Source organism: Bufo gargarizans, chromosome 1 (genome assembly GCF_014858855.1).
Source record: "Bufo gargarizans isolate SCDJY-AF-19 chromosome 1, ASM1485885v1, whole genome shotgun sequence".
Classification (NCBI taxonomy): domain Eukaryota; kingdom Metazoa; phylum Chordata; class Amphibia; order Anura; family Bufonidae; genus Bufo; species Bufo gargarizans.
In genome coordinates, this window is record NC_058080.1 from 121127797 (window position 1) to 121145489 (window position 17693).

Sequence of the window (17693 nt, forward strand, 5' to 3'; positions counted from 1 at the left end):
ATATACCTGCAGATCAGTAGGAAATATTCCTTTGTTACAGCCACACCTTGAACCGAAGCCACTGGATCTTGTGCAGTGAGTTTGGCAACGACCGCTCCTCGTCTGGCATTCAGTACCATGGCTTCCTTCCCACTCCTGTCACAAAGGAAACACAAGATCATTTCCAATTGCACATTGCTCTGCCCATAGTCATTTTAGCATCTAACTCTGAAAAAAATAAAGAATATAGCAGCAGCTTTGTATTAGTTTGATCAGATTAAGGCCAAGTTCACACTTTCCTTGTTATTATTTCCATCAGTTATTGCCGCAAAGTGAATGTTGCAAAATTTACAATGTAAAAAGACAGTGGTGGTATTGGAGTTTTTTGTTTTTTTCATCCACCCAGCTGTTTCCAAAACGCTTCCATTTTGTCCCTATTCATTGTCAATGGGGACAAAACTGAACTGAAGGGAATGGAGTACACCAGGATGCATTCCGTTCTGTTTCATCGCAGCAAGCAGCGTTTTTGAGTGCGTCCTGGGATGCGGAGCAAGACGGATCCGTCCTGACTCACAATGTAAGTCAATGGAGATGGATCCGTTTTCTCTGACACAAAAGAAAACGGATCCGTCCCCCATTGACTTACAATGGTTTTAGAGAAGGATCCGTCTTGGCTATTTTAGAGATAATACAACCGGATTCGTTCATAATGGATGCAGCCAGTTCTATTATTATGGCGAAAGCGTTTTTGCTGATCCATGACAGATCCAGCAACAATGCTGGCACGAAAGTAGCCTAACTTATGTGTACCCAAAAATGGTGCATTCAAAAATATAACTTGTCCTGCAAAAACAAACCTTCATATGGCTATATCAACTGAAAAATAAAAAAGTTATAGATCTTGGAAAGAAAATGAAAAAATGGAAAAAAAATAAATTCTTGGTCACTAAGACCCAAAACAGGCTGCTCCCTGAGGGGTTAAAGTATGAGTTGAGTCATGTGCTGTACCCTTTGGCTTAGGTTTAGGCCTCTTTCACACGACCGTTTTTTTTTCCGTTTTGCGGGCCGTTTTTTGCGGTCCGTATACGGTCCGTATACGGAACCATTCATTTCAATGGTTCCGCAAAAAAAACGGAATGTACTCCGTGTGCATTCCGTTTCCGTATTTCCGTTTTTCCGTTCCGTTTAAAGATAGAACATGTCCTATATTTGGCCGCAAATCACGTTCCGTGGCTCCATTAAAGTCTATGGGTCCGCAAAAAAACGGAATGCATACGGAAATGCATCCGTATGTCTTCCGTATCCGTTCCGTTTTTTGCGGAACCATCTATTGAAAAAGTTATGCCCAGCCCAATTTTTTATATGAAATTACTGTATACTGTATTTGCCATACGGAAAAACGGAACGGAACAACGGAACGGAAACGGAACCACAACGGAAGCAAAAAACTGAACAACGGATCCGTGAAAAACGGACCGCAAAACACTGAAATGGACATACTGTCGTGTGAAAGAGGCCTTAGGCTGATATCCCAAGTCATTGTTCCAAATCTGTTTAAATGGCCAGACAGTGACAGTTAGTGTCGATATCCAATAGGGGCCCTATAGAGCCAGCGTTTGTCCTATTAAAGAGCTTGCTGTATTCAGTTATGGGCACACAAAAGAAAATTAATTTACAATGAACCAAAATAATTTCATAAGTAAAATATGCACAATTGATGTCGCCGTGTGATCCTTTGTCTCGTTCTTACAACCGAAAACGACCGCCAGAAGTACAATTGGGAAATCCTTGGTGTAGTGTGCGTCGATGTGTGCGCAATTCCTCCAAAATAACATCACAGAGACGTTCTCAAGTAGGCTCCCTCCCAACGGCTAGGCGTGGTTTATTTATACCAGAAGATGGAAGGCGGTCTTACAATCATGACCATTGAGGAGACAGGTTATGGTATGAAGTGATTGGCTGGAAGGCGGTCTTACAATCATGACCAATGGGGAGACAGGTTATGGTATGAAGTGATTGGCTGGAAGGCGGTCTTACAATCATGACCAATGGGGAGACAGGTTATGGTATGAAGTGATTGGCTGGAAGGCGGTCTTACAATCATGACCAATGGGGAGACAGGTTATGGTATGAAGTGATTGGCTGGAAGGCGGTCTTACAATCATGACCAATGGGGAGACAGGTTATGGTATGAAGTGATTGGCTGGAAGGCGGTCTTACAATCATGACCAATGGGGAGACAGGTTATGGTATGAAGTGATTGGCTGGAAGGCGGTCTTACAAACATGACCAATGGGGAGACAGGTTATGGTATGAAGTGATTGGCTGGAAGGCGGTCTTACAATCATGACCAATGGGGAGACAGGTTATGGTATGAAGTGATTGGCTGGAAGGCAGTCTTACAATGGTGACCAATGGGGAGACAGGTTATGGTATGAAGTGATTAGCTGGCGAAGATGTGATTGATCGAGCGTTCACATACATATTTGCGCCCTTTCCATTGCTGCGCTTATCCTCGTGGATGAAGAAAGTATCCTGCAGTAATACCAGGCCGGGCACAAATCAGCTACAGGTCGGGACAACCAGACCATCGTGCGAAAGTCTCTGCGCAGATGCGAACGCGAATGTGAACGAATCTGCGCATCTCCATAGGATAGATGGCGACCATACGGCGAACAATAATTTTTCCACAACACAATAAAGAAAATATTATATTATTATTATTATTGCATTTAGAACCATTCACCTATATTTTCATATACCTGTAAATCAAAGAACTACATAGTCAGCAATAATCATAGTAGATACAGTATACAGACAGCTTGCCCCATACAATTTACTATGTTGGACTTACCTGTAGGCAAATACAATGTACTCTTTAAATGAATTCCGAGAAACCAGAATGGAGTGGTTTTTATGGACTGGTGTTTCATCGGCAGGAATGTCTATCTGACAGATAATCTTACAGGAGTCAGCCAAGTCAAACACCTGGAAGACACAAAATCACAAATAAAATACCAGCAAAATACAAAAGGCACTTTACATGTACATTAAATTCACCGGAGCAGAGTTAGTAAAGCAATATTCATACGCATTGGGGAAGATTCACTCATCCTGACTCACTTTTGAGGCTGAAGGCCTCATGCACTCAACCGTATTTGCGTCCAATCTGCATTTCTTTGTGGATCGCACATGGACCCATTCATTTCTATGGGGCAGTAAAAAATGCAGACAGCACAGGGATGTCATCCATGTGCTGTCCGCCCCAAAAAACTAAAATACAATAGAACATGTCCTATTCTTGTCCATTTTGCAGACAAGAATAGGCAATAGGGCGGGACGTGCAGGACAGTGCGGGACCGTGCGGTTTGCAGATAAGGTTGTGTTCAGACAGTGTAAACTTAGAAATATTGAATACTGACCTTAACTAAATGGCTTCCATCAAAAAAAGCTAAGAGAAGCTGGCCATCCATAGCAGATGTCAGGATAGGGGCATCCAAACAGTCACTGTCAGCGAAGACCATTTTACTACATGAGAGGTCCCATATCTGGAAACTGTGGTCCTGAGTGACAGCGATTATTCTGTTCTGCATACACGCAGTGATGGAGTCGGTGTTCTTTCCAATGCCATGAAGAGTGAATACAGGCTTCCCCGCCGTTAAGTCCCAAACCTTCAGGGTGCCATCTCTGGAAGCGGTCAGTGCTCGTAGATCAACCTGCACTTCTGCAACGGCGGTAATGCTGTCGGTGTGGCCTATACAACAACAGGGAGGTACAAGGTACAATACTGCTTCTTAGTTGTCTTATTGTAATAGAAACGTGTGGTTACTGTATGTTTACTATGGGATTTTCAGTATTAATGTTCAACAGTGTTTTTTAAGGATCCTATTGTCTCTGTCTCGTGATATGTCTGTTTCACTGAAGACTTGTATTCACATTAACCCCTTCCCAACATCAGCTGTACATGTATGGCGGAAGTTAGGACTTTAAAGATGGCTCCCACCCAGCTCAGCAGACCCATGGAGGCAGAGTCCATGATTGGCAATAACGCTGTTCACAGACTTTTACCACCTCAGCTGCCATGGTCAAGTACTGGGAGCGCTATGACAAAATCGCAGGAGGCGTTCGGTTGCTTTGGCAGCCTTGGGCCTTCTGAAGGCAAGAAGGTTGTGCTTCTCCTATTGATGCAGGTTGTAAATCATTGCAGTATATGAGAGAAGTGATCAGATGATCGCATGTTAAAGTCCCCCAGGGGCACTAAAAATAAAGTGTTACAAAAGGTAAAAGAAAGTTTTTAAAAATATAAAAATGTATGAAAATTCAAAGCCTTCTCTTTCCCCGTTTAACAAATAAAAATAAAGAATAAAAATAATAAGCATCCTTAGTATTGCTGCATCCAAAAATGCCAGAACTATTAAAATATAAAAGTATTAATCCCATATTGTAAGCGATGTAATGGGGGGGAAAAATAATCAAAATAGACGATTCACCATTTTTTTGGTTGTATCACTTCCCCAAAAATGGAATCAAATGTGATCAAAATGTCACACACCCCAGAATTGTATTACTGAAAAATACAGATTGCCCTGTAAAAAAATGAACCCTACACACAGCTCCATAGTTATGGGGGGGCAGAAAAGTTATGGGGGGCAGAATATGGCGATGCAAATAATATTTTTTTTTTGTCCACACTAAGGTCCTGTCCATAAAATGGCTGCTGATAGAGGGTCATGTGACCAGACATAACTCAGCCTCCTCCAGTCAAACCCACTGCACCTGCTCTAAACTCCCAACAGAACAAGTAGATATGGTAGGTGCAGTGGATATGCATGGAGGAGGCATCACATGGAGGTGATTTGCCTGGTCACATGACCCTCCATCAGCGGCCATCTTATGGACAGGACCTCTGTGTGGACAGCACAATAGACTTTGTAAACAGAGGAGTATACATTATAAAATATAGAAAATAGTGCAGAATTTCAACAAAGACTATATTAGTAAGGGCCATATACCGTAATCATCTCACAAACACATCGTTCAGCGGTAACCAGAAAGTGGCCAACCCCTTTAAGTATAATGGAGTTTGAATACATGCCCTTAGGCATATCAGCCACTTGACTGTATGGATTTTATTTAAGATATAATGCTCTGGTGCTCACAGGGAGAGTTATTTATGATTGTAAAGGTATCTCATTCTGTATGATATCTTTGTACAATATTTATATACAATAACATTAAAGAAAATCTGCACTTAAAAGTAAGAGAACTAATAAAGAAATGGTCCACACATTTTTTACAGATGTATTTCAAATACAGTTTGCATGAAACTCATGCGAATTATGTGAAATAGACAGCCATCGTACCTGCTAAGGTGTCATAGAGAATCCCTCCAGGTGGCAGAAGGCACGTGAACGAAGGTATGAAAGTGGCAATAGAGGACTGCTGACACTGAGACATCAAGGACGGCAGTATCGGATATTTCCTTGGATCACCTAGAATTAACAAAATTAGTTGGTTAAATGTTAATGTAAAGGCTATCAAAACCTCAGCAGTTTTTGTGATACAGGGGTTACATTTCAGTCTATTTGCAGACTGTCAATTTACGTTTACTCTGTCCTGTCTGATTACAGCTCATGTGCAGCTCTTATCTCTGATCTCCTGACCTCATAAACACTCATTTAAAGGCTATGTACACCTTCGGAGGCAAAAAAAATTATGACTGAATTTTACTCATTACGGGCTAAAATAAAAAGAAATTCAATTGGTCTTTATAAAAAATATTCAGCTGTTCTGTCACAAAGGGTTAACTGTTTTGAATTGTACTTTTTTACTTTCACTTTGTGCCAGTCATCTAATAACCCTTTTCTCTAATTTACTAAGACAAACGCTTATTTAAGTCACATTCTTATCAGTAAACACTGAGCTATAAAGAGCGTTTATAATGTCAGAGAGCAGAGATAAGGAGCCTGTCAGAGCCCCAACTGACAGAGCAGAGAGCAAATTCAGACCCCTCTATTAGAGCATCTCAACCTTGTACAGAAAAAAGGGATCAATATTTGTAATAAAGACCAATTTAAAAATGATTTTTAGCGGAGAATGAGTACAATGCAATAATAAAAAAATGCCCAAAAGATGTACATAGCCTTTAAGCCATATTCTTATCAGTTCAATGATAATATAGCTATACTAAGTGTTTATGAGGTCAGGCGATCAGAGATAAGAGCTGCACATGAGCCGTCAGCTGACAGGACTTACAGTAAACAGAAAGTGATAGTCTTCAAATAAACTGAAATTTAACCCTTGTATCACAGGAGTCCATAGACTTTAAATTGTGCATTGAGATAATTTTCCTGGACATGCTTAGAGACCTGGTCAAACAATTCTTTGATGCTGATCTATCAAGTATACTACCAACACCTTTAAAAGTGCTACAGTACAATCAGTATACAGTATTTTATACTGTGGGTGTTTCAGAGGTTTTAGGTTGAGTTCACACCACTGCTATTTATTTCTTTGTTCTGCTCCATTTGAGGAACAGAACAATAAAAATAACAGAAGTGATGCAGCATATAACTGACCCAAACAGAGCCTAACACAGGTTTCAGCAACCTTCGGCACTCCAGCTGTTGCAAAACTACAACTCCCAGCATGCTCCATTCCCTTCTATGAAAGTTCGGAGAACAGTTCCGAAGCTTTGCATGCTGGGAGTTGTAGTTTCACAACAGCTGTAGTGCCGAAGGTTGCTGAACCCTGGCCTAACAGATCCTATTGACTATAATGGAGTCTGTTGGGTTTTCATTCAGGATCCCGCTTTTATAGATATATAGCGAGATCCTGTAAGGAAGAATTACCTTTTGCTGTGGTTGTACTTTTCTGTAAGATATGTTTACACAGAGCAGATTTTTTTTTGCAAAATTTCTATGACTGTTCCATATATCTGAAGGGAGTTTGCAGAAATCCATGCACATGCTACAGAAACAACTCCATTCGCATGTATAAAACGGATTTCCAGTTGTAGAGGCTTTGCATGTAAAAATACCTTAAAAGGGTTGTCCCATGAAAAACGTTTTTCAAATACTTTTGTAATTGCATGTAATTAAAAATTTAGCATAGCCACTGAGTTATTAAATAAAATCTATATGTATAGCGCCACCTGCTGTTTTTTTTTTTTTTTTATATTTCTTTGACCTGCTCACTGAGACGGCCGCACACGCTCCATTTTATCCTTTAACTGCCCCCTGAGCTGTGATAGGGAGAGCATGGACACACCCCCTGAGCTGCAGCATATAAGACACTCCCCTGAGCTGTGATAGGGAGAGCATGGACACTCCCCCTGAGCTGTCAGTCTGATATAAATCTAGCAGAGCAATGAATGAGGAGATCTCTGGATCCATGTGAGGTACAGGTCTGGTTCTAGCTTTGTTAGAAAGAGATTGTCATGTACTATATGATGTATGATGTTAATTTTTTTATATTAGTCATGGGATAAATCCTTTAAGTTAAACTGAATATTACATTTCCTTAAGGTATGGCCACAAGTAAGCAGGTCCACTGTAGTTTTTATGCAGCCAAAAATCCTCGGTGTATCCTGTCCGAAACCCACAATGGCAAAATCCACACCAAATTGTGCAGATTTTGCTGCAGATTTTCGTTCTGCCTTCTGTATTGCAAAGGATGAAATACACTGTATATATCTGCAACATCAATTGACGTCCTGCAGATTTAAAATCTGCACCACCTGTGCAGTTATGTGCGGATTTCGGTGTGGACTCTGCAGTGTGTGGATGGGATTAGTGAAAATGTCATCCACGTCAGTGCTTCTGTAAATGCTTAGGAAAATCCACACCACTTATATAACCCGTAGCGGCTCCCTTAGAGTTATTGTTGCATCATTACATATATTTCCTATATACATTAAATATTAATATCACATCATTTTGGTTTAATGAGTGAGACTACTGGGGCGTGATAGAAACGAACACAAATATGGCGAAGGCGATCTTTCTTGTCTCTCCTCCAAGAGCGGTTTGCATGGTGGATTTGCAGTAGGTCCAGGCACTGATTTGCAGGATAAGGTATAATATATACTTAACTTGCAGCACAGTATGGGTACGGCCACGTGGTCAAGTTCCTAATGAAGTTTTGGAAGCCAAAATCAGGAGAGGATCATATAGGAGAGAAAGCATACAGGACAGATATGACTTTTCTGTTTTGGGTTCACCCCTGGTTTTGGCTTCCAAAACTGCATAGTTTAAGAAATTAGAAATGAACCGAGTATTATTTAGTTTGGTGCTATAACTTACCGGGGGCAACAGGTATGTCGGTGGCATCTATCTGGTGCAGTCGTCCTTTGAGCTGTGATGCCAGCTGACAGGGGTCTCTCTGTAACACCTTCATAGATAACTGAAGAGTTTCAGATAGCAGATTCAAATCAAGTATTGGCCTGTCAATCAGAAAGCAGAATCAGGGCATGGTCTGTGACGTAATATCATATAAACCGGTAAATTTGCAGATGGGGTACACATTTTTCTGTGAAAACTGATACAAGGCAATGCTAGAAAGAGTCTCAGGTATCCACACCCATGGTAAATCTATACAATAAAAAACCATAGCCAAAATACTGGCTTGGGATGACGGTTTTTTTTTGCAGTTCCTTTATGGTTTTAACACCTTTTTTGGTTCTCTAATCCCTGCCAATCCGCTGGGTCCTGTGGCCAATCACAGGTCTCATCAGTCACAGCAGCTTGAACGGTATCTCACAGCTGTGACGCAACGCTGAAGTCGATGTGACCACTGAGGCCTATGATTGGTAGCAGCAGTCATAGGACCCAGACACTTTCTGGTCACGTGGGGATCATCTGTGGGACCATGGGCAGTTGAGTCTGGATTTTTATGTTCAGAGGCATAGGTCTGGAAGATAGGGGTTGTCAGCTCCAAAGCCAGAGAACCCCTTTAACATACCTCAAATCGGGGTTCCCCATCATAAAAAATGATGGAATATCACATTGACTGATTACTGACTGCCGGGAACCTCAGGATTCCTAATTACGCTCCTTTTCATTACACTGCACTTCATCTCTCAGATATTGATGACCTATTCTGAGGATAGGACATCAATATTAACAGATGGACAACCCCTTTAGGGGGAGATTCATCAAGACTGGCGTTTTCAACACTGGTCTTAATATCCCCTGCATAGCCAGAGGATGTGCTTATTTTATGATGAGGCACGCACCTTGTCATAATGGTGCCTAGAACGAAATCTACTATACCTCTTAGCTGGCGCAGATTTCAGTTATCGTTCACACAAGAAAACTGTCATAAACAATGATAGATCCATCCACACCCATGCCACTCTCCCTTTTCAGAAAGTGGCGAGGGCAAATTGTATTTCTGGAAAGATTTCTACATAAATGGTGTTTAAAAAGTCGTAAACCTAGGGTTTGCAACTTCTTTACACCAATTTTCTGACATCTAGGGATGATAAATCTCCCCTTAAAAGGGGTTGTCCGGGTTCAGAGCTGAACCCGGACATACCTCCATTTTCACCCCGGCAGCCCCCCTGACTTGAGATTCGGAGCAGTTCATGCTCCGATGCTCTCCTTTGCCCTGCGCTAAATCGCGCAGGGCAAAGGCATTTTTTGGAGATCCGGTGACATAACGGTGCTCTCCATAAGGCTGCCAGGAAGCCCAGTGACGTCACCAGTAAATCGGCTACGGCAGCGCTAAAGCCCGTCCATCAGAGCCGGTGACGTCTTCCGAACACACTGCCAGGCACAAGTTTCCGCCCGGCAGTGTGTTATTGAAAACAAGGGAGCGCATCGGAGCATGAGATACTCCTATGCTAGCCTCAGGGGGGCTGTCTGGATGAAAATAAGGGTATGTCCGGGTTCAGCTCTGAACCCGGACAACCCCTTTAAATCTTTCCCCTGCCAATGGCAGGCCAAGTTTTCACCTAAAAGGGTTTTCATAGCTTTAAGGAAAGCTCACATTGATATAGTGCAGTGTACAATATTGCACATTGCTATAATTTTGCACCTTGTATTGCATGCAAAAATCACACATTCTTGTGAATAAGGCCTGAAAATGAGCAGGTAATATTTTCTTGTAGCTGAAGGGTGGACCCCACAATGAATTCCACTGGTGGCCCCAACACACCTCAGTGCAAAACTATGAGTACGGTTTCCCAATCATGGATCAGGTCTGTCACCTGGGATCTCCATCAATGAGCCAGAATGAAGGCCTGCTATATCAGAGCAACTTTGTTCTGGGTCATAGATGAGAGGCCTCTCAAGCAGAGGATTTCATCCATGACGTTCTTATGCCCTTTAAAGAGAATGCTCCATCTATAATTTATTAATTTTTTTTGTATGAGGTGGCACACTTGGTCAGGGTCACCCGGCTGTTTTTGTGTGTAATAACAGTGGCCGAGTGCCACATAATTCTTTACTGAGAAAAATGGTTGTTGAGTGTCTGGGTCGGCTTAGGAGGGGGTTAACATGTGCACTCCTTATTAGTCTACACTAGCCTTCAACTATTCTAAACCCCCTGAAATCCAATAATGGACAATGGGTGGGGAACACAATTGCACGAGTACAAACTATACTTTGGTGACCCCTTTCAAATTTTGTAAAAATACCATAAAGAGGTTTTCCCATGTAAAATATTCTACAGTTTTCAAACCAGCAGCTGGATCTGTTCCACAGCTCCACAAAAAAAGATAGACCATGTCCTATTCTAGTCTGCTTTGCAGACAAGAATAAGCCTTATTACAATAGATCCGCCACAAAAAATGGATGCAACATTGATTCAAAACGGACGTCGTCCGTATTTTTGGCAGATCTTTATTTTGCGGTCGTGTAAATGAACCTTAGAAAGAGGTTGTCATGCACTAGATTATGTATGATATTTATTTTTTACATTAATAATGGGATATCCTCTTTAAAATTAGGCAATGGTAATGAAGCTTGCAGAAAAAGTAAATATTATATATTAAAATTAAGCAAAATTTATGAATTAATTTCAAGAAGATTAAGTCAATAATAACAGATTCTGGAGTAAAACTGGTATCATTTCATATGCAATATCATGACTTTAGGGGAGCAAAAACTTTAAAAATGTTCTCCGTCACCAAGGTAAAAATCTTCTATTATAGCACCATCAGTGGAGGCCAAAATATTAGAATTTAGATAACTTTTACTGCATTCAGCAAATACATGTAGCAAATACGTACTTGTGATACATAAACAATGGCACGTAGTGACTTTTCAAAGTTTTGCTCCTCTCTTATGGTCAAACACGTTCACCTCCATACTAAAGGCCTTACCGCTCAGGATTTATAGCAGCTTTTATGTCATCCTGGATTTCCACCACGGAGATAGCCCAAGCTTTATGGAGCAGGTACTCATAATTGAATATGCACTCTGTCACCAGACGTTGTAGTTGATTAGATTGCAACAGATGATATGATGTTCCAAGGATTTTACGCAGGTTAAACACATGGACAGCTCGGTTTTCATGCTTTACCACCCATGACAGTGGCATGATTGCTGTGACACTATCACTTTTATTAAGTCTATGGCGACTTTGACTTTCCAGGTAGTAATTGGTAAAAGCAGAGTGGATAGAAAGTTGATGCTCCTTTGACTTCACATTTCTATTCATACACACAGACCTAAACTGGTTGTGAGCCCAGTTAATGACATAGCTATCATCTGTCCTTTGTTCCACCAAGTGGATCCCAAAGTCATTACGTAACTTGATCCAGAGTACTTCTGGAAACACTGGTACTACCACTCCCTGGTACTGTCTTATTTCATCCATTACCGCTTGGTCAAGTGACAGCAAGTCTAAGAGTTCTTCTTGTGTTATGCCATTTCTGGACAATGAGATGTATGATGTGGTCTTTTTTACTACTTGGTCTCCATGTTTTTTCTCTAGTCTTGATAGGAGCCAGGAATAAATCTTTGAGATATTAGGATGCAAAAGGATTTCACGGTCAGTGGTATAGGATGTCCACTGATGTGACTCCATATATGAGCAAACTGCGTAGAGTGGAAGAGGGCATGAGGTACAGGCCTCAATCAGGACTCTTCTTTGTTGCCCAGTGAGTTTACGACAATCTCTGTTTAGCCAAGACTCAATCATGTCAATAATTTCCACTGAACTCAATGGTGGTATCTGAATAATATTCTGTTCCAATGTAAGTTTCTGCAACAAAATATAATAGAAACATCTAAGAAAACAGTGGGAAATCTGGCATTTTAATACTGGTGTATTGCAGGCATTTCATGTACGTTGAGTAGTCTACATAATAAAAGGATACTATATGAGAACGTTATGAGAGATATCACATGTAGATCCTTTGACTTGATGATCACCAACAGTTCATTAACCCCCAATTGGCTCAAACCAATCAAACCAACAGCATGTATCACGCTATTCATAGACATGGAACCTTTTCATAGATATAGATCTATAGAAAAAGCCAATGATTCCGGGCTCGTTCACACAAACGTTTTTTCCGTTCCGTATACGAAACCATTCATTTCAATGGTTCCACAAAAAAAACTGAATGTACTCCGTATGCATTCCGTTTCCGTATTTCCATTTTTCTGTTCCGTTCAAAGATAAAACATGTCCTATTATTGCCCGCAAATCACGTTCTGTGGCTCCATTCAAGTCAATGGGTCCGCAAAAAAACCCACCAGAAACACTACTGAAACGAAAAACGGATCAGTTAAAAACGGCCCGCAAAACACTGAAAAAGCCATATGGTCATGTGAACAAGCCCTTTACTTTGTGAGAAAAAGTATGGAGTTTCTGGATCTGCCAAACTCAGGCATGGGGATAATTGTTGTCCACCTGATCCTTCTCCTGTAGCTATCTGGCTGTGACCAGCTACAGTGCACTTAAATATTATAGCACAGGGAATGCCATGGTAAAGTTAACATTATGATTGCCATTACCTACTACTGCCAGATAATGGCAGATACATTTTCCGTTAATACAATAAAAAACACGAAGCAACAATACTTGTGATTACCTGTAAATGCCTGAAGGAGGCACAGTCTGATGAGACAGACACAATGAAGTATACATGTGGGGGCAGCTCTGTGGGTATCCAGGACAGATGTGCTTCACTTTCTGATAACTCGTCTGTACCATCCAAGATTACCATGAGTGGTCTACCTTCAGTAGCCAATTCCAGAACGGTTGAGAACTCATTTATCAATCCTTTGAGAGTCTTAGAATAGAAAAAGTAACAATTACTGATCAACCCAGGCTCTATAAACTTTTTGGTAAATGCACCTCTAGTTCTATTAGGAACAGATTGATATCTAATATATAAAGCTGAGTGTATGTATGTGTGTATGTATGTCTGCTAAAGGAATCCGCATCGTCGCATTTACAATCACGAAATTTGGTACACAGGTACATTAGGTGTCCGGCAAGGTTTTAGACTGTGTCTCAGCTCTCTAGCACGTACCATTCCTGAGATATAAAAAAAAATATGCAAATATGGCACATCACATGACCTTCATTAGCCAATAGAAGCTTGCAGGTCTTTCTCCTCATATCTCAACTGCCATACACACGGTCACATGACCCTTATCAGCCAATAGAAGCTCGCAGGCCCTTAGTCTCCACATACACAGTTTCACACCAGGTTTCCATAACAACCAAGCTATTTTTGCTTCACTGCTGTAGGTCAGCTTTAAAGGAGCAAGGCACTGTGGATGACACTGTTAAGGGAACGGAGTGCTGTGGAGGTCACAGTTAAGGGGGCAGGCTGCTGTGGAGGTCACAGTTAAGGGGACAGGCCGCTATGGAGGTCAGTGTTAAGGGGCAGGGTGCTGTAGAGGTCACTGTTAAGGGGGCAGGTATTGTGGAAATCACTGTTAAGGAGAAGGGGTATTGTAGAGGTCACTAATAAATGGGCGGCTGCTGTGGAGGTCACTGTTAAGGGGGCAGGCACTGTGGAGATCTCTGTTAAGGGGACATGGAACGGTAGTGGTCACGGTTAAGGGGACTTTCCGCTATGGAGGTCAGTGTTAAGGGGCAGGGTTCTGTAAAAGTCACTGTTGAGGGGGCGAAGTATTGTGGAGGTGACATTTTAAGGGAACTGAGCTCTGTGGAGGTCACTGTTAAGGGGGCAGGTTATTGTGGAAATCACTGTTAATGAGACGGGGTACTGTGTAGGTCACAAATAAAGGGCCAGCAGCTGTGTTGGATACTGTTAAAGGGGCTGGCACTGTGGAGGTTACTGTTAAGGAGGTGGGGGACTGTGGAGGTCACTATTAAAGGGGTGGGCACTGTGGAGGTCACTGTTAATGGAACAAGGGACTGTGGAGGTCACTTATTAAAGGGGCAGTGGGGTACTGTGAGGTCACTGTTAAGACAGCGGGGTACTGGAAGGTCACTGTTAAGGGAGCGGGGTACAGTGGAGGTCACTGTTAAGGGAGCATGGTACTGTGGCAGTCACTGTTAAAGGGGCAATCACTGTGGAGGTCCCTGTTAAGGGGGCCGGGAATGGTGGAGGTAACAGATAAGGGGACTGTAACCTATGGTCAGTGTTGAGGGGCAGGTGCTGTAGAGGTCACTGTTAAGGGGGCAGACCCCTGTAACGGTCACTGTTAAGGGAGTAGGGTGCTGTGGAACTCACTGATAAAGGGGCAGGCTGCTGTGAAGGTCAAAGTTATCAAAGTTATGGGGTGGGCTGCTGTGAAGGTCCTATTTTAAGGAGGCGGGGCACTGTGGGGGGGGGTCAGTGTTAAGGGGTGGGGGTTGTGGAGGTCACTGTTAAGGGGGTGGGGTACTGTACATGTCACTGTTATAGGGGATACTATTGATATATTTTAACTGACACCCACACTCCGGGTCCTTCTGCTAGTATGTATATATTCTGTATTTAAAGGCCAATTATCAGGGCAATTATCAGGGAGGAGCGTTCCTAGGAATTCTCATTGCCAATAACTGCCATGTGTAAAGATGCCGCCGATCACCAAATGAATGAGCAAACGCTCGTTAATAGGAAAAGAACATTGTTAATGCAGACTCCAATATGATCATTTCTGGGAGCAGATCGCTCATCCCCATAGAGAACAGATGATTGCTGCGTATAAATGCAACTCTCACCTCCTATGATCAGCAGGCGACTATCAGGAAAGAATGATTCAGTTCATCAGTTTCGATCTTTTCACAGCTATTGAGAATCATTTATGGATTTGAAGACATATTTATAGAAATACAATGGAAACTGTAATTACTTAGGTCGTCATTCAAAGGACAGTGCAATGGAAGCTTACTGAGTGCACTGGTTGGACAAACCCTTAAATATTCTGAATAACTTAGCAGGGATCAGCTCTCCAGATGCCCTTCCATTGTATAACATCTATGGAAATATAAATGTATAGCCCAGATATATGCAGCAGCATGCCATAAAGTTGTATACGTCGCCCGTGTTGTCAACAATGCTTTTCAATGCAATTACCCCTCAGGTTTAAATACAGTTTTAATAAAAAAGTATGCCAATGCACGGATGTATGCTAAAAGGAGAGTCCATAATGGTCTATGGGAATGTCCAGTGTACTGCATATAGCGAGAATATTTCCAAGTGTAGACAGAGCCTAAGGAGACATTCAGTCTGAGTTTCTAGTTGTGTCATTTGTGTCATTTAATACATTGCCAGTGTGCCTGCATTAAAGGTGATGTAACATACTATATCTAAGGGGTAAAGGTGATGTAACATACTATATCTAAGGGGTAAAGGTGATGTAACATACTATATCTAAGGGGTAAAGGTGATGTAACATACTATATCTAAGGGGTAAAGGTGATGTAACATACTATATCTAAGGGGTAAAGGTGATGTAACATACTATAAGGGGTAAAGGTGATGTAACATACTATATCTAAGGGGCAGTTACATTTTCCCCGTCTATTCACTCATGCCCCAAGTTCGACCAATGAAATACAAATTCAGTTACATCATCCGTTACCATTACATCCTTACTCTTTCCTCCAGGACTATGTGCTGCATCCACTATTATTAGACTCACTCCTGCCAATCACAGCATTAAAAAGGGTTACTTAATGAGGTTTTCCACAACTGAAATATGTCATCAATATCAGATCAATTGGAGCTTCTGAAAGAAGATGCTACAGCACACTAGATCTTGCACAACTCCGTGCACTTGTGTAGCTGCAGGGAACGTACTGCAAGCTCAGCCCCATACAGAACCCACAGATCTTTTCTCGGCCACTACATATTGTTTTTGTAAAGAAAAAAAAAAGCAGATTGGGTTTCTTATCTTGAGTAACCTCTTTTAAGGATGTGATTGAGAGGAACTAATTTTATGTAACCTCTTTGAATATTCCTTGAAAACCACAAAAAAACCTAACTTGCTACTTTCACATCTGCGCATTGCCTTTCCGCTACGGAGATCCATCATAGGATCTCAATACCGGGGGAAAAACGCTTCCATTTTGTCCCTATTCAATGGGGACAAAACTGAACTAAACGGAATGCACCAAAATGCATTCCGTTCTGTTTGGTTGCGTTCCCATCGCGGACAGAAAAACACTGCAAGCTGTGTTTTTCTGTCTGCGATGTGGTCCGGAGCAAGACAGTTCAGTCATGACACACAATGTAAATCAAGGGTGGCGGATCCGTTTTCTCTGACACATTAGAAAACGGATCCCGTCATGGCTATGTTAAGGAAAATACAACCGGATCCGATGGTTGTATTATCATGACGGATGCTTTTTTTTTGCTGATCTATGACGGATCTAGCAAAAGCGCTAGTGTGAAAGTAGCCTTAATGCGCTGGTATCACTATTCACTCTATATCTGGTCCACTGGACAAAATTTGCACTTTGTGTCTGTTGGGTCACTCTAGTATGCTCTTTAGCTTGTCAGCTTTTTTGCTTTAACTTTTATTATTGGTGTTAAATAAATTGTAAATTATAAATTGTTCTTACTGTTATTGCATTTTTTTTAAATGCAGATATTCATAAGTCTGCAGTCTAACATTACATGCCAGACATTTCAGCGTTAGACACCATTCAATCTTGTGTACAGCCCTGTAAGGTTTTTAAATACTTTTTCCCATTCATTGGCCCCTTACTGGGTCAGATTTACTAATCCTGGAGCTGGTAGAAGCTTAGACAAAGGGGGTTATTTATCAAAGGACTTGTGACCAGTGTTGAGCGAACTTGTGTTTTAAATTCGGCGTCTAAAGTTCGGGTTTTGGTTATCCAAGAATCGCATTATGGATTCCGCTACCACGGACCATAACGGAATTTAGAATCCATAACGTGATTCTTCTATAACCCGAACTTTAGATGCCGAACTTAAAACACAAGTTCGCTCAACACTACTTGTGACTATTTTAGATGTAAAAATAGTCACAAGTCCTCTTTTTGACCAGCCTTGCGACAATATCAAGTTGAACGGCCGTTATCAAAAATGTATTGACAGTTGGATGGGACGGGGCGGAGTGAGGGCATGTCAGGGCAGCGCCAGGACCTTCAGGCCCAGTAAATTTTCTAACATGTATGCCTGGAAACAGGCGTACATGTTGGCTAAGAAAGACGCCAGCATGGGGCTAGTGTAGTTTTTTCACCAGGCGCACGACTGCCTCGTCATAAATTAAATTAATCCTCTGGCAGAGCAAGGGAAAACCAGCGTGAAAACTCTGTAAATGTGCCCC

The 17693-nt window shown here is 41.7% G+C and overlaps 1 protein-coding gene across 1 annotated transcript in view; it reads right to left on the minus strand.

Annotated features, from left to right (window-relative positions):
• LOC122924955 (NACHT domain- and WD repeat-containing protein 1-like) overlaps positions 1-17693 on the minus strand; it is a 38432-nt gene that overhangs the window by 425 nt on the left and 20314 nt on the right. The window contains exons 14-20 of the mRNA XM_044276501.1: positions 13025-13225; positions 11306-12189; positions 8283-8422; positions 5343-5471; positions 3402-3733; positions 2834-2967; positions 7-135 (exon numbers count right to left, since the gene is read on the minus strand). Of these exons, the coding sequence (XP_044132436.1) occupies positions 7-135; positions 2834-2967; positions 3402-3733; positions 5343-5471; positions 8283-8422; positions 11306-12189; positions 13025-13225 (1949 nt within the window). The remainder of the gene's footprint in view (positions 1-6; positions 136-2833; positions 2968-3401; positions 3734-5342; positions 5472-8282; positions 8423-11305; positions 12190-13024; positions 13226-17693) is intronic.